The 26,869-nt window shown below is 41.1% G+C and overlaps 1 protein-coding gene across 2 annotated transcripts in view; it reads left to right on the forward strand.

Annotated features, from left to right (window-relative positions):
- Positions 1-26,869, forward strand: part of ROR1 (receptor tyrosine kinase like orphan receptor 1) — a 402,684-nt gene that overhangs the window by 367,208 nt on the left and 8,607 nt on the right. For both annotated transcript variants that reach the window (XM_032844866.1, XM_032844867.1), the window contains exon 8: positions 16,907-17,118. In XM_032844866.1, coding sequence (XP_032700757.1) covers positions 16,907-17,118 — 212 coding nt within the window. The remainder of the gene's footprint in view (positions 1-16,906; positions 17,119-26,869) is intronic.

Raw genomic sequence — 26,869 nt, forward strand, 5'->3', positions numbered from 1 at the left:
TCTCGTCCCCCTGCGATTAGCAGAGATGATAAGGGGGCCAAGGAGAGTGGTGGTGTTTGTTAGATCTCAAACTACGTTTCTAAGGCACATAAACCTTGCTATGTCTATGTCAAACAACTTTTACGGTACCAGCTCACATTCTCGGAGAGCAAACTGCTTGCTTCCCACAGCCGTTGCAGTTAGTGGGTGAAACAGGCACAAGGAAACCAGCTCATCACAATCAGCCATGCAGAAAAAGACATTACCCTCCAGGGTCCATGTCCATGGGCACCCATTTTCGCATAACAGGTATTATGGACAGAAGCCGAAAGAGAACTGTTTTCCTATTGTCCTTGAGAGCACCCACGAGGTAGGATGAGTCTATGGGTGTTAATCAGCCATTCTGAGTAACACATTACTCAGGGCAATGTGTAGAGAAACTCTGTCCTTTGTGTCATCTTCTCATGTCGCAGAAGTGTGGGAAGAAAATGAAATTCTTGAGTCAGTTTGTTCCATTTCCTAGAAAAGTATTTGGCGGGGTAGGAGAAAGAGAAGGAAAATTAGAGTGAAACCTGGAGTTGGGACTATCTGGGAACTGAATCTTCTTCCTGGTCCTCGTTCTTTTTTTTTTTTTTTTTTTTTTTAATTTTATTTGACAGACATCACAAGTAGGCAGAGAGGCAGGCAGAGAGAGAGGAGGAAGCAGGCTCCCTGCTGAGCAGAGAGCCCGATGCGATGCAGGGCTCAGTCCCGGGACCCTGGGATCATGACCTGAGCTGAAGACAGAGGCTTTAACCCACTGAGCCACCCAGGCGCCCCTCCTGGTCCTAGTTCTTATAGATGATGTCTGCTGGGTTCTCCCGGCTCAGAGTCCAGTGTCACTGCAGGAAAAGCAATAGCAGGAAAATGGACATAATCATAACATCCTATTGGGAGAATAAATGGGTTGTTTAAAAAAAAAAACTGTATGATGTCTGGAAGGTGGTAAATGCTTAACAAATAATATAGTCAGTATATAAGGAGGCATCTACTATTGGTATGTAGTCAACATAGAGGAATGTTTGCTCTCAGTTTAGCAAATATTGTTTGAGAGCCCACTGTGGAGCAGGGGGTTTGAAAGAGAAATACAATGTGATTCACATTACAATCACAGTGCAGGGTGTGTGATGCAAGAGAAGTCAGCACGAATGTTATGGAACAGAGGAAGCGAAAACATACTAAAGAGGTCCATAGGAAGAAGCAATAAAAATGAACTTTAGTGATGAAAATGTGGGAAACTATTATTCTATGATTTCATTCTTATGTGTTACCTGTTAAACTATATTGTCTTCTCTTGCAAAATGGATTTTATGGGTGGTTAAACATGCCAAGTTTGAGAAAGAGGTGACCAGACCTCTTTTGTGTTGCTGGGCTTTAAAATGCCTTCATATGCAGCATAAAGAACAAATTATGAAGTAAAACTCTTCCAGAGCCACCATTGGAAACTTCAAAGCAAATTATCCCGTATTTTTTAAACGGTGTGCCCTTAATTATTCATGACTTTCCCACATGCTATATTCAACATTCATAGGAATGCATAAAAATAAATGTAGATTTATAATCATTTTCTTAGCTGCCCACCCCTTTTCCTAAACCAAGTGAGGTACAAAGATCTTTAAGAGTCAAGGATAAAAAGCATCACGAACTGAGCACCTTCCACGTGTCAGGCATGGTACTCGGGGTTTTCATAGGCTTCTTTTATACTTGACTTTACACTGTGATGGGTATTATTAACCCTGTGCTGTTGGTGTTACACCCAACTTCTAAATAGCATTATCTGTCTGAGTCCAATCTCATCTTCCTGTTACTCTACCATGCTATCTCAGAATACCGATGTGTGTCCTTAAGGAGACCAGATGAATTATTTTAGGGAAGAAACACATTGTTCGCTCCTCTCTGGATACATGCAGTTGTCCTTTGGGTGTCTTCTGACCCCTAATTTCCAACTAATACCCAGAAGTAGGAAGGTAATTTGCTCATAAACTGGAAGATTTGTTAAGCTGATTCAAGCTTTATTATAATTAGTTTAGTTTAGTTTAGTTTAGTCAGGACTCTAAATTACACCTAAAAAGTATGGTTTTCATTTCAGTAACCTTCCTGAAGTCATCAGACCAAATACACACACTGAGGGATGAGAGAAATCCTTAAACAGCCTTTCAGACTGCGGACAGAGAGAGACAGATCACCTACATCTCACAAAACACTTACATGTGCCCATACAAAACTCCATGCTTACATACTCATGTGCATTTAAAACTCATATCCACACAGTGGGGTGGGTGTTAAAGTCCACTGAGGTTCAGAAGGGCTGAAGGATGGGTCTACATCACACAAAGGATGAGATTGGAGCTTGAACCCTCCTCTGTCTACACATAGCTCTGACCAAACTCAAAGCTCGCAGATCTTTTCCCAGACCCGCTGCTATCTCCCATTTAAAGATTTTTTTTTTCAGAAATAGATAAAAGAATGACAATAGCCTGCACCTCTGGATTCTAGGATATAGATTTCTCATAATATGCTTTGACATCAAAATACGTTCACTTGCTGATGAGGAAATCCCCCTTCGTATTATTCTGTATTATCATAGTGTTAATCAGTACAGTGATGTTAGAAGCCCTGAAACTTTCTTTCTGAATATCAGTCCACAGAGGACAACTTAACATTCTGACCACTGGTAAGTTCTCATCATGTGAGAGATAAATTTAGACGAATACTCAATCTAGAGATGACAAGGCAGTTTCCGGCACTTATAATAATAATTTTTATCAAAAAGAGCATTTGCATTTCACGTTGAAAGGAAACAGTTCCTCTGGAATTCTTCAAGCCAAGCCACAAGTACATCCATTAAAGGCACAGGGAATCCTTGACGTTGATCAAGGAGCAGCTGCTGGGAGGGGGAGCATTAAAGAAGAAGGCAGGTTGCCATCAGCTGTTGAGCAACAGCTGATGTTGCTGGGCAAGTCTTCTCGGAATTGCCCCTCGATAGACCACCTCTAGCAACTTAGTCATAATAGCATCCTACTTTTCGAACACTTCCTGCAAGCATTTGATTTCCTTTCTCTCTTCATTCTTAGAAAAATTCTGAAAGAGAAAGTAGGAATTTCCCACCCTCTTTTACCATATGAGAAAACCAAGGCCCGAGAAGTGGTAGGACTTACCCAAGATCACAAATCAGTTAACAGAAACCAGTTATTCTCTCTCTAGGACCACTCACTGCTCTTTGTTCTATAGCAATGCTTCCCAAACGACAGAAGATTTGTCTCCCAGGGAACATTTGGCAGTGTCTCAAGATATTTTGGTCATCACTCCTGCGAAGGGGGGTTGTGTATTATTTCTGGCATCTGGGTGTAGAGTCCAGAGGTTCTGCTAAACAAGTTAGATGCACAGATTGACCTATACAAAAAATTATCCAGCCCAAAATGTCAACAATGCCAGGGTGTAGGAACCCTGAGACTGGATAGGAATTATCCTGTTTAAATTATAGAAAAACAATAACATTAAACAGCAATTGCCATTTATTGAGTGCTTACAATGAGTCAAAGACCATACTAAAAGATTTTTATGCATTATGTCATTTATAATAGTCTTATAGCCCTGTGAGTTGGGTTTTATTCTACCTAAGAAGAGAAAACTGAGACTCAGACTAATTAACTTGTCCAATGCCACATGGTTAGTAAGAATTAAACTAAGGATTCCAACCTATAGCCAGTAGTTGTGTGTCAGATAGATAGGTAGATAGATAAATATTGAGAATAACATTTTATCCTACAGTAAACTGAAAGCTTGTGGGGCATATTTAAAATGAGTCCTTTTCCTTCTCCCTCGCAAATGGGATGGAGTCTCATGGGAATGTTCTTGCATTCTTTAGTTAAGTCAGAATTAAGGAGATTTCAAAGTCTCCATGTGGTTTCTCATTTTCCTACTGATAACTTTTGTTTTTGTTTCAACTAAGTAAGGCTAAAAGAAGTATAGGCCTAATTAAATGCAGAATGTGAGCCTTTGTTGTACTTTCTAGAATAAAGGCATTTGGGAATGGCCTGCCACAGACCGTTTTATCTGCAAACTTTCACTCTAAGACAGAACATAAAGTTAAACACAACCAAATATGTCTGCTGTGAACTCTGGGAATTGGCTCCGCTAGGACTCTATGCTTGTGCCAGGTAATGCTTGGAGGAGGGGAAAGAACCAAAGATAGTTTGGGCAAGACCTGACCTGTCCCTGACCTCTCCCTGTCTTTTTCAGTCCCTGTCTTTTTCCTTCTTATCCGAGGCATCTAACAATCAGAATGGTTAGTTACTTATTTAGTTATTCACTGAAACTCAGTATGTGTTGAGTTTCTACTATGCCTCAGACTTTGTGAATAGGGTAGATGAAAGCCTGCCCTCATGTAGTTTACAATCTGGTGAGACAGTCAGATGGAATAAATATGAATCATATTGAGCACTTGTTTTATAGTTCCCAACGTTTCTGTGCGCTGTCATGCACTTGGCATTGTCATGATGGCTGCTGTCTGTTCTGTAACACCAGCATCTGGCCTATGACTTAGTTGAGGCTAATAAAATGTGTTGAAGGAATGAATCCTCATAATAACTGCAGGATAAAGGAATCTTCTCCATTTTACTGATGGAGAACTGGAGGCCATGTTATTTTTTGTAAAGCCAACATTAAAACCAGGTCCATAGGACTACAGGTCCAGTCTTCTGTCTACCATAGCACAACTGCCTCAAGAACAAATTCTAGATGATTCAGAGGAATAAACATTCCTTTCCCATTTTCCTCTTTCCTTTGATCATTATGGACTCTCTAGATCTTTGGGATGCTGTCCATTGATTTTCTTGTTCGCAGCTCCATACATGCAGGGGTGCAGCTCCCAGCCATCTACTCTAAGAGATCCTAGTTGCTCGCCTCAGCCTCAGCCCCAGGGAGGACTAGCTCTCCCAGCAGCTCCATGCAAGGCTCACGGCGTCTGCCCATTTCCGTTAAATCCAGCTCTCCTCCCTTCCCGGCAGCCCCAGCTCCCCAGCCCTCAGAGTTGGCCATTTTCCCTGAGAGCCTGCCTGCAAACCTTCATTCACTATGCCTTTACCTCTAGTCACTGTGGCCACCTTCCAAGCCAAATACTGTGGGTTGGGTGGAAACTACGTTGAAAAAGAAACATTTGCCTATGTTCTTTCCAACTGGCACCTAGACACACCTCCCAGGTTCACAGTTTCACTGTAGCCCTTATCATTGCTTTTCAACATAGCCCTGGGGCAGAACTGTGGAAAATGCCAGTTTCTCTGGGAGCAGTTTTTGCAGGATCTGACCATTTTACTTTGGCTGTATTCTACCACGTGACTTCTCTTTTTTCTCTCTCCCCAACTAACTAACTAACTGAGGTCTCCCATTTGTTCCTCTCGACTTGTATAGGGAGGTGGAATCTTGATTGTATTTAGTGCTTTCATAGTCAAACCTTGACCCTTTATTTTACTCTAGATTAAGTCCAGAGGCCACATTTCTTCCACCAGCCAGCCTGGCATGCCCAAGAGACCTCAATAAAGGGTCTCTCCCTCTACCAAACAGCTAGAACTTCTAAGCAGTGCTATGGTTTTGACTCCTCAACCAACTTCTCCGCCGAGCGCCCACCGATAAGAAAAGTAGGGGGTCATTTGGCTCCAAGGGCACTTTTCGTACCTGGCCTATTACTTTCGTATTTCCTTTTAAGTTGTCGGCTTGCAACAGTTTGCCAAAGGGCCCAGCGCCCAGTTCGGTGCCTGAATAGCCCTGACTTGTCCCATAACCTTACAAACACCCGCCCTGGGTTCTGCTTTGTCACAAACCATTTTCTACAATGTGGTGGTTTACAGTTCGGGGCAAGGCAGATGTTTTCCAGATTGCGAACACTAGAGTTTTTAACTGACTCTGTCAGCAGCCTTCTCCCATATTTCATAGAAGACCTGTTGTAAGGCAATTTGTCTTTCAGCCATTTCTTCAAACCAAAATTGAACGTTACAGTGAATTGGATGGTGGGGAGGGGGAACGGAGGGAGGAATACAGCATGGCTTTGTACGGTTTGAAGTTTTCCGGAAGAGTTATTTTTATGCTACAGAGATTTTCAAGATGTACTTTATTCTCCAGTCTATATATTTTTGACAAAGTAAAGAACAATAGTTACCCAAAACTTTTAACAAAGTCATGTTCCATAAACATTTTTAACCATAAAATAATTTTTTCTCAAAGATTTTTTTATCATTCTCAAAATATATTGAGTCACTTATTCAGGGTGTCAGCTGCTGTAGCATCAAGCTTTGGGAAGCTCTTAACTCTTTGGGCGGACAGGGACACCACACCATGCCAATGGGAAGGGCTCCTTGGCACTTTAACCCTTTGGTGACAGAATTCTCATGTAACACCACAATAATCTTTGCTATTGGCTTCCTAGCAGCCACGGTTCTGGCAGGAAACAAAAGGCACAAGTAAACACACCATGGAGAATTTTGTAGAGAGACTGTTCATGAAGGTATTGGCAGAGTTGGGGAAACCAACAAGGTGAAGAGCCCGGGGCCAGCAGAAGTAGGAGGCATTGCCATCCTAGGCTTGAAGGGTCAAAGGAATGATTAGTTACCTTACCTTGCAGAGCAGAGCTGAGAATAAAAAGAGGTCCATCCAAAGGCTGTGGCCTTTGGTAGAGAGGGGTAGTCAGTCCTCTGCAGCTCAGCAAGGCGGAAGCCTGGGAACTAACATGGCAACCATACTCTTCTTGTTCTGGGCAGTTCTTCTTGTCCCGCCAATGTCTCCCATTGGCTGAACCGAACTGGAAGCCAGAGATCAAGCGTGCCGATTGATACTGTCCATACAAGTCAGCCTCAGCATAGACCTGAGTAGAAAAGGGCTGATACTGGATCTTAAGACACAAGATATTCATCTCTAGCTTTAAATCACTTGCTTCACAAGAGAGTCAAAAGGACAATAGGAGCCTAAATAAGGTATGTCAACTCAGTTTATAAAATCAGAGAACTTTGAGGGGAACCATTGAAATCATCCAGCTTCTGTCTGAACATTGCCAGAGACCTTCAGAAACAGGGACATCTCACCACCCTGAAGAGGTTATGGGATGGATCCCTCTGCTCAAAATTTGCATTTGTTAAGTCTGGAACCAAAATCAATATGGAAAATCTCCTGATTTTGAAAAAATGTTGAGAATGCATCAGGGAAATACAAATCAAAACCACAATGAGATACCACCTCACACCAGTCAGAATGGCTAAAATTTACAAGTTAGGAAATGACAGATGTTGGCGAGGATATGGAGAAAGGGGAACCCTTCTACATTGTTAGCAGGAATTCAAGCTGGTGCAGCTCTGGAAAATAGTATGGAGGTTCCTCAAAATAGAGCTACCCTACGACCCAGCAATCACACTACTGGGTTTTACCCTAAAGATATGTAGTGATCTGAAGGGGCACGTGCACCCCAATGTTTATAGCAGCAGTATCCGCAATAGCCAAACTATGGAAAGTACCTACATGTCCATCAACAGATGAAAGGATAAAGATGTGGTGTGTGTGTGTGTGTGCATGTGTGTGCGCATATATATATATATGTGTGTGTATGTATGTATGTGTGTGCACACATATACATACAGTGGAATACTATGCAGCCATCAAAAGAAATGAAATCTTGCCATTTGCAATGACATGGATGGAACTATAGGGTTTTATGCTGAGCAAAATAAATCAGAGAAAGACAATTATCACATGATCTCTCTGATATGAGGAATTTGAGAGGCAGGGTGAGGATTGTGGGGGATAGGGAAAGAAAAAATGAAACAAGATGGGATCGGGAGGGAGACAAATCATAAGAGATTCTTAATCTCACAAAACAAACTGAGGGTTACTGGGGGTGGGGGTAGGAATAGGGTGGCTGGGTGTGGGCATGGGGGAGGGTATGTGCTATGGTGACTGCTGTGAAATGTGTGAGCCTGAGGATTCACAGACCTGCACCCCTGGGACAAATAATACGTTATATGTTAATAAATAAATATTAAGTTAAATTAAGTTGTAAAAGAAAAAAAAATGTTGGCCAGGACTTCAAATTAAAAATAAATAAATAAATAAACCCTAATAAGAAACAAGTCTAGAACAATGTACTAGATCCAGTCTGTACCTCTGATAATCCTTTATTATCCACGTTTAAAGGTACCTATCACATCCTTCAGTTTTTAATTTGGTCTAAAGAGCATGTAGCTCTTCCAACCTTTCTTTACCCATCTTCCTTTTCCTCTGAATGTTTCCTGTTTTTTTGAAGCCTTCCTTAGAAATGTAGCTCTTAGAAGATACCTTTTTTGGTGTTTTTAAACCAGCAAATGTAGAAGATCATGATGTTTTCAATCATCACTCAGTATTGCCCATGAAGGGTATTTTTTTGCTAAAAGTACCATATATAACAATTTTTGGAGCAATTTCATGGTGTTGTTGCTGGGTCCAACTGAGCCTCAAGTCTTCATTAAAATTTACTAGACTTTTTTCCTCTCTTTTTTTCCTTGGTTTTGTTACATCAAAAATTATTTAGTAGATTAACTTAATCATGGGCTTCTTTAAACAAGAGCTTTAACCTAACTGTAAGCTATAATATTTATTTGTAAAGCGTCGACTTTTGGTTTGGGGTCATTATTTTAGCCTGTCTGTATGAGCCTCTAAAACTTTCTGGTATAGGGGCGCCTGGGTGGCTCAGTCAGTTTGGCATCTGCCTTCAGCTCTGGTCATAATCTCACGGTCCTAGGATCAAGCCCCTCATTTGGCTCCCTGCTTGGTGGGGAGTCTGCCTCTCCCTCTCCCTCTGTCTGCCTCTCCCTCTGTTTGTACACTCTGTCTCTCTGTCTGTCAAAGAAATAAAATCTTAAATAAAAGAAAATAAAATTTTATTTCTATAGTCAGATATCTTTCCTAGATTTGAGTCATTTTAAGTTTGATCAATATGTCATTATTGAACAGTTGATGATAATGTCAAACAGGCAGGTTTGCTCAAGCTTAGCTTTCTACAATTTAAGGTTGATTTGCTGATTAACCCTATTAGGGTACCAGCACATTGGTAAATTATAAATCTATCTAATGATATTATTATCTAGCCCTCCATCTTTGGTACGTAAGGATATCAAGGGTCACCTGATCAAATGTCTTGCTAAAAGTTTAAATGCGCTTGGTCTACCACTCTAAAATAATCCTATCAAAATGAAAGAGACTTGATTTTATAAAACTTATTGAATTTTAGCACTTAAAGATTAGCCCAATTAAAAAGTGGGCAAAAGACTTAAACAGACATTTCTCCAAAGAAGATATACAAATGGCTAACAGTATATGAAAAGATGCTTAATATCATCAGGCATTAAAGAAATGCAAATCAAAACCACAGTGAGACATAGAACCCAGCAATCCTACTTCTGGATATATACCCATGTACATCGTGGCATTATTCACAATAGCTGAGAAGTGGAAGCAAGCTCATCGTTGGGGGAATCCATAAAGAAAATGTAGTATACATGTACAAAGGAATATTATTCAGCCTCAAAAAGGAAGTGTGACACATGCAACAATACAGATAAAACTTGAGGACATTTTACTGAGTGAAATAAGCCTATCATTTAAAGACAAATACTGTATGAAGTATCTAAAGTAATCAAAGTCATAGAAACAAAAAGTAGACCAGTTGTTTTCAGGGGCTAGAGGGAGGGGGAAATGGAGTTATTTCCAATGAGTATAGAGTTTAAGTTTTGCAAGATGGAAAAGTTTTGGAGATCTGTTATACGAAAATCTGCATATGCTTAGTGCTACTAAACTGTACACTTAAAAATGGTTAAGATGGTAAATGTTATTAATTTTTTTACTGTAATTTAACTTATTTTTTCAATAAAAGAGAAAAGATTAGCCCAACTCTTTCCTTTTATAGAGAAAACTGAGGTCCTAAGAATTTATAGAAACTTTTAGTGAACTCATGTGGATTCTGGTTACTAAGATTTTTCTCAAGTGCTCACAAATGAGCACTTATTGTGGTTAAAACATTGTGGTTATTGTGGTTAAAACGTTTGCTGAAGAGGGACACCTGGGTGGCTCAGTCGGTTAAGTGTCTGCCTTGGCTTAGGACATAATCCCTGGGTCTTGGGATCGAGCCTCGCATTGGGCTCCCTGCTCAGCAGAGAACCTGCTTCTCCCTCTGCCTCTGCTGCTCTGTTTGCTGCTTGCTCTGTCTGTCAAATAAATAAAAATCTTGAAAAAAAATTTGCTGAGGAAAAAAATTTTTAATCCCCATATATGGCCAATCAGAGTCTTTCTAAGGATTAATTTGAGAATGCATAATACAGATCATCTTCTTGGTATTTCCTCTTTGAATTGAGAGACCTAATGGTGGACCCAGCATACCAACTGAAGACCTAGTTAACACATTTTCTACTTTGTCTTCCGGGCATATGTTTGAATATCACTGGTGCAGTCTCCCATCTGCTACAGACCCTGTTACTTTGTAGTTTTCAAATAATAGATGATAGCAATTCCTATTTGTTTTCTATGTTTTTTTTTTCATATAAGACTATAATTTAATGTGTTTGTTTATTTTTGGAATTCTAATGATCTATAAGGTTTCTCCCACACCTTTGCCATATTGAAGATCTAAGGATTTTTTTGTTTTAACTTAAAAGTAATAACCCAGATGATGTTTCACTTTATGAAAGTACCTCTTGAATAAGAAATCATGTTTACCTTGTTTTAAGCCCCAGGATAAGAAAGAAGTATTTTCTCTATTACATTTAATTACCAATCAAAGTATTGAATATCTTTGTAAAAATAAAATAGGAATGTCAGATGCGAACTGTGATACCAACTTGTTGATTTTTAAAAGGAAATTAATCATGTGATCCAGACTAAATCATTGGTTTAAAAAATCCCAAGTATTTAACCTGATGTAACTAATAAGTGCATTTAACTTTTAAACAACTATTTCAAAGTATTAAAAGTCTTCACCATTCTAATTTTCAGCCAGCTTGCATTGTAATACACTGAGGGTGTCCATTACCCTTTAAAGTGACTAGTAAGAATAGGGTCCATTGTTCTAATGTGATTCTGTTTAATAGTGTGATCCCCACCAGCTATGAGCCCTCACTAAAGGGAGCGTTGGAATCTTAAGGAGAATGATGAAGAACAATTCCATACAGTATTTTAATTTTTATTAGCAATATAATTTTGAAAGCATAGAAACACTGAAGACAGACAGTCTTGCTTTCCAACCCAGACTCCACCCCTTTCTGGCTTTGTCAAATTCTTTGTTCTTTCTTAGTCTTATTTCATCTACATGTGAAACTGAGATGACACCAAGTCCCTGGCTGAGGTGGTGAATAAAAACTCAAGGCTGTTAAAAAGAGGTTGAGCAAATGTTAGTTTTCTAATTTTCCATGAGTAACATTAGTTGTTCTGTGGAATGTTTTTATTTGAAGTTTCTTGAGCCAGACTGACTCCCTTCTGGCCGAACGTGGAGAGAGGTGTGTGGGGAAGTACATGTGATGTATCAGGTTGACATGAGGCCGAAATTTGTTTCCAGTCACTTCCAACATGGCCGCGTATCGTTCTGCTTGATTATTTCCATTGGCGAGAAGATTGTGTGGCTCGTTTGCATATGCTCTGTGTGATCACAACAAGCCAAGTTTGCTTGTGTTTAAGGGATTCGGCTTCTGGAAGTTTGTTCTCATGCAGACCCACAGGGAGATTTGTCCCAGACCTCCCGCTTGCAATCGCAGGCATTCTGCGAATAATCTGATACGGAATGAGTACAGAATAGACTCCTTTGTTTGCCAGACAGGTGAGAGCCCTACTTTCTCTTGTTGCTGAAAATCTGGGCCAGAAAAATGACTAGCATTACATGAGTACTAAATTAACCTCATTCCTTTGTAATCGTTACCCTCGTAATGATTTCACTGAAAATCCAAGAATAACAAGAGGGAATCCCCACCACCCCCAGCCCCGCACACACTAAGGTACTGAGAAATTGGGAAGTGTTTTTATAATGTTAATAATCCAACAACTGTGTGGCAGTTTTCAATTTTCTGAAGTTTTGTCATGAACACTATCTCTCACAAAAACCAAGTAAGATTGGTAGAGCAATTATTCCCCTTAGGTAAATGAGGAGATGGAGGTCAGAGAGGTTGTTTCTTGATTAAGGTTATTTAGAATTCCTAGCCCAAAGTTTTTATCTCTGAATCCTTTTCTACTCTAAGGGTAAGGGCTAAAACATCAAGTGACTGAGTTGTAGTAGGTACTAGAGGAGATAACTTCCTTTGTTCTTTCATTTACGGTTTACAACAACCCTATGAAATAGGTATTACACTTCTCATTTTACAGATGGGTTTGCTCAGAGAGGCTTAGTGCCTACTGAAGGTTGCACAGATGATGACAAGGGCAGTCTTCAGAAGTTTCTGACTCTAAGATGCATAGTTCCTTTAATCTGTTCTATCGTCTCTCAAGAGTCCACATAGACAGAGATAGATCTCCGATACACAGACGATCTATTCTGTATCTATTATATTCCTGGTATAGAAGATCTATCAATCTGTTAGGCACTGTGGTAAGCACTTTTCCATGTGATCGCTTTCTCTCTGTCCATCCACCCATAGACATGCAGACAGTCACTACAAAAGGACCCAAGAATAGTTCCTAGGATGAGAACTACCAGAATGGCCTCCAGAGATGCCTGGGATATGTGTCACTTGCCACTGTATAAAGTGCTTGTAGGGAGTGCAAAAGCGACATGTGTGGCAAAGCTTCCTACCCCGCCACTCAGACCTCCCTCATCCTCCCTACCTTTGTGAAACCAGGGGAGGAGTCCCAGCTTTTGAATTACTAGCTGCATATCCTGGGGCAGGTTACATAACCACTCTGTTCCCTTGGCTTCCTCACCTGTAAAAAATGGGCATAAGGATGGCGCCTGCCTCATATGGAGTTGGTTGTGAGGATAAAATTAATGAGTTAATGAAAAGTACTTCCAACAGTACCTGGCCCATATTAATAATAATAGCTAACATCATTTTGTTCTAGAAGACACTCAGTAAATATTAAACCTGTTATTTTTATTATATTCAATAAGCAGATTTTACTCCTCTGAGTATTAACCGTCTCTGAGGATTAACCCACGGCACAGCCCCAACACCCAGCTCTTGGCTCCCCCTCCTACTTTGTGTGTCGAGTCTGCTTGTAGGGAGAAGCTGGTGTGATTTAGTTACTATATTTCACTGAATGACAAGTTCCCAAAGCAGGTGTGTACAAGCAAAAACTCTGTATGGTATATTCTCATTTTTTTAAAATAATTTTTTAATTTTTTTTAATAAACATATAATGTATTATTAGCCCCAGGGGTACAGGTCTGTGAATCGCCAGGTTTACACACTTCACAGCACTCACCATAGCACACATCCTCCCCAATGTCTATAACCCCCCCACCCTCTTCCTACCCGCCTCCCCCTGGCAACCCTCCGTTTGTTTTGTGAGATTAAGAGTCTCTTATGGTTTGTCTCCTTCCCGATCCCATCTTGTTTCATTTATTCTTTTCCTACCCCCCAAACCCCCCACATTGCATCTCCACTTTCTCATATCAGGGAGAGCGTATGAAAGTTGTCTTTCTCCAATTGACTTATTTTGCTAAGCATAATAATCTCTAGTTCCATCCATGTCGTCGCAAATGGCAAGATTTCATTTCTTTTGATGGCTGCATAGTATTCTATTGTGTGTGTGTGTGTGTGTGTGTGTGTGTGTGTGTGTGTAATATCTTCTTTATCCATTCATCTGTTGATGGACATCTAGGTTCTTTCCATAGTTTGGCTATTGTGGACATTGTTGCTATAAACATTTGGGTGCACGTGCCCCTTCAGATCACTACGTTTGTATCTTTAGAGTAAATACCCAGTAGTGCAATTGCTGGGTCATAGGGTAGCTCTATTTTCATCTTTTTGAGGAACCTCCATGCTGTTTTCCAGAGTGGTTGCACCAGCTTGCATTCCCACCAACAGTGTAGGAGGGTTCCCCTTTCTCCGTATCCTCACCAGCATCTGTCATTTCCTGACTTGTTAATTTTAGCCATTCTGACTGGTGTGAGGTGATATCTCATCGTGGTTTTGATTTGTATTGCCCTGATGCTGAGTGATATGGAGCACTTTTTCATGTGTCTGTTGGCCATCTGGATGTCTTCTTTGCAGAAATGTCCGTTCATGTCTTCTGCCCATTTCTTGATTGGATTATTTGTTCTTTGGGTGTTGAGTTTGCTAAGCTCTTTATAAATTTTGGATAATAGCCCTTTATCTGATATGTCATTTGCAAATATCTTCTCCCATTCTGTCAGTTGTCTTTTGGTTTTGTTAACTGTTTCCTTTGCTGTGCAAAAGCTTTTGATCTTGATGAAGTCCCAATAGTTCATTTTTGCCCTTGTTTCCTTTGCCTTTGGTGATGTTTCTAGGAAGACATTGCTGCGGCTGAGGTCAAAGACATTGCTGCCTGTGTTCTCCTCAAGGATTTTGATGGATTCCTTTCTCACATTGAGGTCCTTCATCCATTTTGAGTCTATTTTCACATGTGGTGTAAGAAAATGGTCCAATTTCATTTTTCTGCATATGGCTGTCCAATTTTCCCAACACCATTTGTTGAAGAGGCTTTTTTCCATTGGACATTCTTTCCTGCTTTGTCGAAGATTAGTTGTCCATAGAGTTGAGGGTCTATTTCTGGGTTCTCTATTCTGTTCCATTGATCTATATATCTGTTTTTGTGCCAGTACCATACTGTCTTGATGATAACAGCTTTGTAATAGAGCTTGAGGTCTGGAATTGTGATGCCACCAACTTTGGCTTTCTTTTTCAATATTTCTTTGGCTATTTGAGGTCTTTTCTGGTTCTATATAAAGTTTAGGATTATTTGTTCCATTTCTTTGAAAAAAATGGATAGTATTTTGATAGGGATTGCATTAAATATGTAGATTGCTTTAGGAAGCATAGACATTTTCACAATATTTGTTCTTCCGATCCATGAGCATAGAACATTTTTCCATTTCTTTGTGTATTCCTCAATATCTTTCATGAGTACTTGATAGTTTTCTGAGTACAGATTCTTTGCCTCTTTGGTTAGGTTTATTCCTAGGTATCTTATGGTTTGGGGTACAATTGTAAATGGGATTGGCTCCTTAATTTCTCTTTCTTCTCTCGTTGTTGGTGTAAAGAAATGCAACTGATTTCTGTGCATTGATTTTATATCCTGACACTTTACCGAATTTCTGTACAAGTTCTAGCAGATTTGGAGTGGAGTCTTGGGTTTTCCACATATAGTATCATATCATCTGCGAAGAGTGATAGTTTGATTTCTTCTTTGTCGATTTGGATGCCTTTAATTTCTTTTTGTTGTCTGATTGCTGAGGCTAGGACTTCTAGTACTATGTTGAACAGCAGTGGTGATAATGGACATCCCTGCCGTGTTCCTGACCTTAGTGGAAAAGCTCTCCGTTTTTCTCCTGGTATATTCTCATTTATATGCACTAAGGAAGCTCACTATTTAGAGGGACTTTCTGGGTCTCTTGACTACTCTACTCCTACTTCCCTTGTTGCATTTTCAACAGCATACTGTAATTATCTTTTCTCTGTTCTTTTTCCCCAACCATGAGCTGCTGAAAGGCAAAGGATATACTGTATTTAATTTTACATTCCCAGTATCTAGAATAGTGCTTAGCAGCAGTAGCTTTTATTGACTTACTAAACATGTGAGAGGATGAGTGAATGGATACATGGTTAATTCTAGGTTGAATAAATAATCATCTCCAAATTTGGGGTCAATCTGAATTTTCACCCTTTGGAGTTTCTTAAAGCAAGATAGTTGATGAGGTTATTGGGGATCAGGGCATTTATTATGTAACCCCTCTTAATTATGGCCCATCATTCTTGTGTTTGTTTGGTAAGTCAAAGAGTTTATTATTGTATTCCCAAAGTATCTGAAGGTTAGATTCAAATCAATCTTTTAAAAGTATGCCTCGTGTCCTATACATATTATATTCTCTCCCAAGCAATGGTAAAGTAGATGTAAAAGATTTCAAAAATATACTTCAGAGTGTTAGCACTCATAATTACTGGGCTCATATGAAATCATTTAAGAAGGGTTCTGGGGTTTCAAAAAGTGTCAAGTTCTTCTGTGATGCTGTACTGGAGGGAACTGTAGACACCATCAAAGTAGATACTTCCTTTGTGCAGATGAGAAGAAGTGAGGCCCCGAGAGGTGAAGGATTTGTTCAAGGTCACACAGTTCATCAAGAAGTCAGTTCCCCCGTATTCTAAGGTCAGTCCCCCCATATTCTAAGTCAGGTCCCCCATATTCTAAGGCCACTGGCTTTATGGACCCTGGGACTAGGATTCCTGGGTCACATTGATTCTGGAAGATGCAGGACTGGCCCTGTAAATCCAAACCTGCTAAGACAAGGGCATGATTTCTAGAAGAGCTCGTTGTGGTGGTTGATCTGGGCTAGCAGCCAAAGGAAGAAGATCCCTGTGGTCCACATGCATGCTCTTGGGTGTATACAGTCCATTCACATGACGTTTAACTTTGAAGGTGTCAGAGAAATGCAGGTCTGCTGCTGAAGAGAGGCAACATCAGAGGGGGACCCACACACATGCGAAGGTTTCACAGTGTTCCTCTGCAATTTTTAAACACTTGAACTTTAAACTTTCAAACTTCAATAAATTATGTTGAAGGTTTGATAGAAACAAATTGTAATAAGTAATGGTTCCTTTTTTCTCCAGTGAGTTTGTACGCACAGAAGAGGAGGTCATTTTCAACTATGCGATGTAATGTTACACATGTTATTCGAACTAGTGTGACTTTTGCTCTTTTTTATTTCTGTACCCAGATTCAAAGGATTCCAAGGAGAAGAATAAAATGGAAATCTTGTACATACTGGTGCCAAGTGTTGCCATTCCTCTGGCCATTGCTCTGCTCTTCTTCTTCATTTGTGTCTGCCGCAATAACCAGAAGACCTCATCCCCGCCTGTCCAGAGGCAACCGAAGCACGTCAGAGGTCAAAACGTGGAGATGTCAATGCTGAATGCATATAAACCCAAGGTAAAATTAGTAGAACGGAGCTGTACAGATTCTGTAAGCTTTGGGTGAAAGCAGAACTTAGCACCCTCCCCAGCTTTGAAATCAAATGATTTAGACTCAGAGTTTACATGCTCTAGAGTTCATTTTCAGCATCATTTTGTCTGTCTCTAACTTTACCCAAGGCAGCTGGAACATTCTTTCATCAGTGTGTCCACGTCCATGTTGGGCCAGCCCCATCACTGCCTTAACATGGAGTCTGGACTAGAAAGAATCTTTAAGACATCATCTCTCCTAAAGATTCCAAGTCTGAGCTATTTTCACAATTTCAAAGATGGAAAGACTGAACTCTTCCAGTCAAAATGAAAGAGATGAACAGAGAAAAAAAAAGAAAACAAACATAGTTGACTCAGTTCACTGTCCAAAAACTCCTTTTTATTGCACAATAGCACGCATAGGTGGTACACTGAAGAACGGTAAGTTTTATGTGATGTGCTTTTTTGCTACAACAAGAAAACCTAAGTCCTAACCTAGGAGCTCAGTTAGGTTTAATGCCTAACCAAAATCCATTTCTCTTTGATTTAAGCATCTTTAAAGAGAAGTGTTGTCCTTCCTATACTTTTTGAATGCTGTTTTATGATCGCCCACCTTAGCCTTCTCATCTCTGTGCTAAATTAGCCCACTTCCTTTTCATTTTTCCTCCTCATCTTTCAACACGTGGGTTGCTCCAGGTCTTGGCAATGAACCCAGGGTCACTGGTCCTTACCTTAAATGGAGCACACACACCACATCTTGAAGCTGAAATACAAGAGAGTCTTTCTCTCCAGAAAGCCAGAACCTCAATCCTCAGGCCTCTCGTCAAAGAGATTTCGTTTAAATAATTTAGAAGACATCCCAAAAGCCTGTCTTTTCTTCTTATTCCAACTCCATAGGCCATTCATTCACTCATTCTACAAATATTTATCTTCTCTGTGGGCTAGTGACTGTATTATTCATTTGACCTTCATAAAGAAGCTGCATCTCTTTAATAAAATCTTAGAGAAAAATATCTTCACACTGAAATTAACTAATCCTTCAAAATAATTAGTAGAGTTGCCTATTGGGACTGACTCATAGTCCTCATTTGATTTTAGTCTGCTTTGCGGTTAGATTTTTGTTTGTTTGTTTCACTTAAAAAGTCTCATATATTTTTTTTCTGTTGTAGTCATATTTGTTGGTAAGATTTTCGGATTTCTTAAATGTTAAAAATTCATTTTTTAATTATTCTGTCTCAAGTGAAACCACAGTTCTCTTCAGTGTGAATTTTTACCATTTAAAACAAACAAACAAACAAACAAATCCAGAGATCCTGAAGACTACAAGGTCCACTCAGTAGGCTGGAGGGACAGGTAGAGGTGGAGGTTCCTTTTTTGTGACATCCTAGCTGCCTGCTAGCCAGAGTACATCCATTATAGCATGTTAGAGAACATCACATTTAATCCTCACAAGAGACTTGAAGAAAAGAGAAGGGTTAATACTGCACATTCAGGAGCTCACACCCAGTTGACCTTTTACACTTCCCAGGCTTGAAAGTTCTGGTGTGATGGTGTTTTCCTATGAGAAACTGTCATTTCTGTTATTAAACATTGAGAAACTTTAGAAATGCCAGAACTGTGGACAGGAGAGAGACCCAGGTCAGCCAGCTTACAGCGGTCATCTTGCTGTGGCCACTGTCCCAGAGAGCGGACTCCTCTGGGCTGCGGCAGGAACCATGGGAAGAGTTCTTTCATTTGGGAAAACTGTCAGTTGCATAGGTCAGTCTCCATGTGCAACTCAGTTCCATTATTAGCAGAGGTTTGCTCTGCAAAGCATGGTGTCCAAGAGGCATGACATTTTGGACTTATGCAATCTTTCAAAGAAAGATCTCATAGACCTTTGTGGCATAAACAGAGAAAGCTAAAGTGTGTTGAGGGAGATACAAATTTTCAAGAACTGTACGAGGAGCTTTAGTATCCATTGTTTCATTTAATCCTCGCAGCTGTTCTAGAATACAGATGTGATTATGGCTACAATAAAACCAGAGTAACTGAGACTCCTACAGATTAAGTAATTGTCCAAAATCAAAGAGCTAGAGAGTGGAAGAGGTGTGAACACAGGATTTTTTGTGACTAAAGAAAGTCCTTGCACTTGCCTGACCCCGTGAAAACTTTTTCACAGGACAAGTCATGCTGGGAAGGGAGAGTGGGAAGGGGGCAGGCAATACTGAATATGATTCCATTTGGTCAGTTTGGGCTGAACGCTGACCATAGGCATCCCCCTGCCTTATGATAAATCCTTAAGAGGCTTGTATAACTGTCACATGTCTAAATGGTATAGCTCCAGTTCTGCCAAAGGCATGTAAAATTTGGCCAGAGCAATAATAGTCCTCTACCGTACATGGTTGTAGAGAAGAATGTAAAATATACTGGGACAGGGGCACCTGGGTGGCTGGCTCAGTCGTTAAGTGTCTGCCTTTGGCTCAGGTCATGATCTCAGGGTCCTGGGATCGAGCCCCGCATCGGGCTCCCTGCTTCATGGGGAACCGGATTCTCCTTCTCCCTCTGTCTGCTGCTCTGCCTACTGGTGCTCTCTCTGTCTCTCTGTCAAATAAATTTTTTAAAAAAATTTTTAAATAATAAAACATACTGGGACAAATTTTCCCAAAGACTTAGTGAAGTAAACATTGTTTTCATCATTTCTGAGGTTTCCCTTGCAAAATCTCCCAGTGCCAAGATTTCTCCACCACAGGGCTTAGAATTTAGCCTTAAACAGCTCTCAAGTAATTCCGAACCACACTGTTAAGTAGGAACGGCTCGAGTATCTTTGACGGGGTTGAGGAGGGCAAAAGAAACAACAAAAACAAATGCTCACTCTTTTTCTCTTACTCTCTTAAGAGATTTGGCTCCAATCAAATTTGAGTTATTCTCTTGTTTGTTTTGGTTCTTACTGAGTGCCTTTCCTGGAAAAAGCACAAAGGACTTCGTAGACCTTAAAGAAAATTCCTAACTGTAAACAGCTAAATCTCTAAAAGTGCTTTGAAAGGTCACTGACACATAAATATTACATGTACCTATAAAAGCTAAGGAAGGAACACACATAAGAAAGAGAGAAGGGGGAAAAAAAAAGTCCTGAAAACAAACACCCTACCAGCATAAAATCAGAAGGATATTTGGAGGGCCGGGATGTTAAAGAATAAAGTATGGAGGGGCGCCTGGCTGGCTCAGTGGGTTAAGCCTCTGCCTTCAGCTCGGGTCATAGTCTCAGGGTCCTGGGATCGAACCCCACATCGGGCTCTCTGCTCAGCAGGGAGCCTGCTTCCCTTTCTCTCTCTCTGCTTGTCTCTCTGCCTACTTGTGATCTCTCTCTCTCAAATAAATAAATAAATAAAATATTAAAAATAAATAAATAAATAAATAAATAAAATATTAATATATATATTTTATATATAAATAAAATATATATATTTTATATATATTTTAAATATATCTCAAATAAATAAATAAATAAAATATTTTTAAAAAAAGAATAAAGTATGGAAACTGGTATGCCTGAGCCTTACTCTTATTTTTCCCTGGTCAATTCAAAAGTTAGAGGCTCCAGAATTTTTATTGATCCAAATGAACATGCCCTTGAGGGTATAAACTCTTTCTATCTCTTTCCACTTGCTGAGCTGCTAAAATCCCCCCCCATTGTTTGGATTAGGAAGAGGCTCCTCAGGGAGGTTAGAAGCCTTTCAGAGGGCACAAGAGCAGTCAGACTGGTTGAGAGACCCAGCCTGAGTCCCAGGAGAAGTGGGTGAGGCGGCTAAAAGACCTCCATGGGATTTGAGTTTCCTGCTGATTTGTGGGGAAAGGAAGTCCGTGGATCAGAGAGACACCACAGTGTGGAGCCATGAACAGTCAGGAAATGGAGATGTTCCTCCTGCTCCTACTCCCACCCGCCATGGCCCTGAGAAGTCACTTGGCCTCTCTGAGTCTCTCATTTCTCAGTTGTCCAGAGAATGATGTAGACCCTGTTCGTGTAAGGTACTGTTCATTTGTTTTCCTTTTATTTTGTTCAGCAGGAGATTTCAAGCCATTCGGTGGGATAAGATAACCTTCTCTTTCCCCTCTTTAAAATCCCCTGATGAGTATTCTAGCGATGTGTGAACTAAGTAGGACTATTCTGTATTGCATTACAAATTTTATGATCTGAGTGGGTGTTTTAATTTTAAGAGTACTGTGGAAAATGAACCTTCTCCAAGAAGCCTGGGAAACTCTAACTTCCCTTCTCCTGGATTCTTCTCCTTAGCCCCTCCCTCTCCACTCCCCAATGGTCATGTGTCTGAAAAACTGGGCAGGGTCTGTGGGGAGAGAAGGCTGTGGAGCACTCTCCTGGGGAGTGAGAAAAGTGCCAGAGCCTCCCACTTGAGCACAGCAGAGGGGGTGGGGGCTTTTGTCCTTCCCTGTGTGACTCACCTACATGGGACACAGGCACACTGAGAAGTTACGAGTTGGAGGAGTTTGAGGATGGGGGACAAAGAACAGTGGGCTGGAGGTTGGGGAGGGCCACAGCCAAAGCCCAAATAGGCTTGTGGGTCAGACTCGGCACCTCCGGGGTAGTATAAGGAACATTTGGCAGAAAGCAGGATTTGCCTCGTGTTCTGAAGCTGGTGACTCTATTTTATTTCTCAGTGTACCCTCATCTCTTGCCAGCTTCTCTGTTTCTTCACTTCCAGGCAGTTCCTCTCCCTTTGTCCTTTCCACACAAAGTAGTTGCTGAATGTACTGACACTTGATTATCTTCTCTGGGCCTGTCCCCTTCACCAGTAACATGGTTCCATCTAAAAAGCTCTGCTGTGGTCCGGCTGCCCCTTTTGAGCCCCTGGCCTTATCCAGTGTCACCACACTTGGTGCTAAAATGTTCTTGATAGCTTTTCTACTCAGTTCTTAAAGCCTTTGACCCCCCCAGACTTCTGAGCTCATCATTCTATTGACAGGGCCCTCTAGGGGATCCCCAGTGATGTAATTCAATCTAATGGCCTTTTCCAAGTCTTTATCCTCCTTAATTTCCCCGGAGCCTTGGATATTCTGAACCACCATCTTGAAATACTTTTTCTCTTGGCTTTCCTCCTATCACCTCTGTTTCCTTCACTAGTTCCTTCCATTCCTCTTTTCCTCTCTCCCCCCTCCCCCTCTTCTCTCTCTCTCTCTCTCATGCCACTAGCATTGCTTTTGCTCCCACTTGATATACATTCCCCAATCTGGAAGGACCAATCTCAAGTTAGAAAATTCTTCCTCCCTGCTCCTAAGAATCCATACTCTCTGGGCCTAACTACCTTTCCAGCCACATTTTCTTGGTCGATTTCTGGGAGGTAGTTTGATGCACTCCAAAAGGCAAGTACTGTAAGGAGAGAGAGAGATGATTAACGGATCTCAGCTCCATTGATTACCAGCCATGAGGTCTTAAGCAAATTCGCTGAACATTTGTTTTCTCCCCTATAAAACAAGGATACAAATAGTACTTAGAGATTTTTTTTTTCTTATTTGGAGGTTTTCAGGAGAGGGGGGTGTGCATGGAGTGCCAAGGGAAGGAAGAAGGGGATACCTCCCCAGGCAGCCAGATCAGCTGAATCAACCCTGGAGATCAATGGGGTGACAGAAGTCACAGCCAGATCACCCCCACATCCGATCTTTTTGGCACCTTGAGATAGCATATTTGGTACTTCACAGGTACTCGATAGCTAGAAGTTACTATTATTTTTGATACAGTGCTGATATGAACAACCACAAATATTTTAATCAACTCCCAAGTGCCATGCACAGGAAAATGTGGGCTGTGAAGAAGCTCTAGGATCCTGGAGGCCACGTTACCTAGGGTGAGGACAGAAGCAAGGGAAGCAGTACAGCAAAGATAATATAGGTAGCTCTTTGGACATCTCTGTTATTACATTCCTACTCGGTTTGCATAAATGCCCCTGCCCACACCCTGTTGACACCTTGGGTAAAATCCTTCAGGGTGGAGAGGGTCTGAGAGTTCGGGCTGGGAGGCTGTCCAGTACAGAGCCTCAACTCCAGTCTGTGTCTGTAGAAACTGGACTTCTGGGGAGAATGAGTATTAGAAGTGGCTATATTATAGGTAGTATTACAAACAAGCTAAAGTCTATCACATGCATTATCTCAATGGGATCTCTCTTACGACCTTCTGAAGGAGGAGCTAATTTGAGCCTGATTTGAGAGAAAACTTGAACCCAGTTCTGCCCAGTCCAGAACCCACATGTGTCCCTATTGATTCCACACTGCACCCTGCTGCCTAACTTTGAGGCTGACTGAATCCCCGAGCTCAAGTTCTGAGCACTTTGTGGCTCAAGCTGACACTGGAAGTACTGGCCTCTGTTCTGCCCATTTCCAGGCAGGATCGAAACTCTCCCATGGACATTATCAAGTAACCACCACAGAATGAACCCTGGGCACCACCAAACATTCACACAAACCATCAGAAAGTTACATGACAGAGAAAAGAACTACTTTCGAAGAGAAATCACTTCCAGAGAAGTGCAGCTGAACTCTGGGCAAATGTGGCAGACTGTTGGTTGAAACTCCCTCCAGAATTTGATGGCATAAGCTGGAAGGCACTTAGTTTGGCTGTAGTCTTTGGAAAATGTCCATAACCTCCCAACATGAAAGTGCTCTGGCCTTTAAGTTTTTAAAACATAATCATTTCCGTTGAGGAGCGGAACCAATTGTTTCGCAATTTGAACACTGTTTACCTCAGAACCAGTAAAAGTCACAAGAATGGAAAATAGCCTTTGGAGTCAAGTAGATTCCTGTCAACAGCTAGGTCCAGATACTAAGAAATCTTTACTCTCCAGGGCTCTTGTGCCCCCACACAGGCAAAGGCTGCTGTGTTCATTTGTCCCAGTCAACTAATGAGGACAACAGAGAATCAACCAGAGTAAGGTCTAGATCAGAGACCAGGAAGCAATTATACCTCGACATTCCACTTTTATGCCTGTGGGTTTTATGCTTTTAAAATTATGGAGCCCTTCGAGGATCAAAATGAAAATGCTGATTATTCCCAGAAAAATACTCCAGCTTTTGAGTCAGGCATATTGGATTTGCATCTTGGCATCACCTCTTAATCAGTGGGCTTCTTTAGGCAAGCTACTTGATCTTTGAGTGTCTCAATCTCCTGATCCATGAAATGGGAACATCATAATATGATTCTCATGGGATTAGGATGGGGGTTAAATGAGTAGATGCAATCAGCGCTGAGAGAACAAAGGGCTTGTGGAGTAGTCACGAGCAAGACAGGCTCTGCATTCTGCCATAATGACCTACCAGCTACGGGATCACTTAACCACTCTGTTTCTCAGAGTTTCCATCTGTAAAATGGGGCCTGTAGGCATAGTGACCAATTTCCTGGGGTTACTGAAAGGATGAAAGGGGTTACTATATATCAAGTACTTATAACTTACCGTATCCAAAACAAATCATTGGCATTGTTACAGTCTCAGTGTCTGGCACAGGGAAAGGCTGCAGTACATGGTAACTATTATTAAATGAGGAGCACAGACATTTAGGGTAGGAGCTGTGTCCTCACTCCTCATGTTTCTTGCGTGGGTCCTCACATACTCTTCCGTATGTAGGCTCTTTGGTATATAGTATATACTGTATCCATTGACTGACTGATACAACTGGATTTTTAAAAAGATCCCACACCGTTGGCTACCCACGAAAATCGAATAAACTGATGACATAGCCCAATGTATAGAGTGATTTAATTTCAAAACCTTGACTCTCACTAAGACATCAGCAGCCTAGAAACACAGTAAATACCAGCCAATGCTTCTTATATTTACGTTAGCTGGTATTTCTGAAGCATCTTCTGCAGCCACGTGTTATTTTCTCTGGCTCCTATAGGTCAAAATTGCTCAACCAGGGCCTTCAGGTGCATTGTAGTGATTCATCATTCAAGGAACAGAGATCTGGACCACTTGTAATTGTCTGATCCAGAAAGCCATATTCATTCATTCCAGGGATTCTCACAGTAAAGCCTCCAGGTCAGGAATACCTCCATCACCTTGACTTGTCAGAACTGCAGGATCTCAGACCTACAGAATCAGAAACTCTGGGATTGGGTCCCAGCAATCTGTGGGATGGGGGTGGGCGTGAGGGGGAGGGCACCAGGGCCTGCTCTGAATTAGCCTTGTGCTAGTTACTTGAGAATCAGAGTGCAAGCAAGTCCCCAAGGAATACAAATCTCAGGGAGAACTGTGTTTCCAAGAGAAAAAGAACCTGGTGATGTCCTATTACCCCAGATCCCGCTCTGATTCTAATGAGGCTGATTCTAATTCTCTGATTCTAATGTTTTTCTCCTGAAGACACCTGAGTCCAGCTAGAATTGGCAAGTGTATAGCAAATAAGATTTGGAAAAAGGCAGCAGTCTTGGACTGTTAAGGCCTGGGAAAGGAACAGGGGAGGGACTATGGGGGATGGTTTAAGTCAGTCGTGTGAATAGAACTTTAGCTCTTCTTCAGCATCTGCTGTTGGAGCCACCTTCCTGTCTGGGGGAACCATCCTGGGCTCTGTTCCCCTCCACCTCATGTCACTCAACTTTTTTGTGGTGCCCAGTTTTAAGTGGGGCTCAAAAGTAGGCATTCATACCCTGTTCAGGTTAGAAGCAAAAAGTCACAAATCCATGGATCCATGCTGCACACAAATGCGAGCCATCACAATATCTTTACCTCCTCTCCTACAGCAGTCCCTTCTGTCAAGTGAGCAGGAAAGGGCAGGTTAGCTGTGAGCTATGTCACCCAGAGGAATCATTTCAAATAGATTTTCACCTAAGGTGTAACTTCCCAAAGGTGGAAGGAGATAAAGTCATTGAGTCTGTCCTCCTTATCCAACTGCCCCCTACCTCATGACAATTAAAAAAAAAAAAAAAAAAACTCTACTCATGGTCCCTTGCTTTCATATCTAAAGGTAATAGATCTAAAAGGATCCCATGTCCCCATGTAGTAATGTTTCTCAGGTGAAGGAAGCCACCAGCATCAGCCTGGCCTCCATCAGCAGCGTAGACACAGGACGACAATAGCCACATCTGACTCACAGCGAAGTGACCGTCATCTACAATGTTCTCCCTTCATTTTCCTTCTGTGAAGAGTTCTCTAATACAGTTGCTCTTCAAAACTTTCTAAGGGAAGAGGCAGATTTGGAGTTTAGAATCACGTATCAACTTCCACATCAACTGTGATTTTTCTCCCTGCCCCCAAATTATATAATTTTTAAAACCTCACTGAGGCAGATGTGTGTTTACTTTGAGAAGTAAAAATGTTAACATTTAAACTGAAAGCCTGTTTCGGTTTTAAGGTACTTAATTGCCTTACAGCATATCATAAACGGAGCCCATCTTGTCATTCAACTAATGGAGGGAGTGATAAAGAGATAGGAGCCCAGGACCCTATTCATTCCAGTTTTCCTTTGTACTTCGTTTACTTTGGCACCACGCCTCATGTGTATTTTACACTTCTTTACATTTTGTACATCCCTGTATGACAAATACTTGTCAAACAAAAACTAAACAGATTTATAACCCCTTAACTTGAAATGAGCCAAAATTGAACTGCCAAAACTTTATGACTTCATTTTCTTTCATAGTTTTCCACTACATTGGTTCAAACAGACAAACCCCACTTGAGGTCAAGCCGAGGTCATTTCACTTTCATTACTAAAATATAATTTACAATATGCCAGACCTAAACAAGTTTAGCCTAAAG

The sequence above is a fragment of the Lontra canadensis genome, unplaced genomic scaffold, assembly GCF_010015895.1.
Source record: "Lontra canadensis isolate GAN:19392208 unplaced genomic scaffold, GSC_riverotter_1.0 scaffold158, whole genome shotgun sequence".
NCBI classification, from domain to species: domain Eukaryota; kingdom Metazoa; phylum Chordata; class Mammalia; order Carnivora; family Mustelidae; genus Lontra; species Lontra canadensis.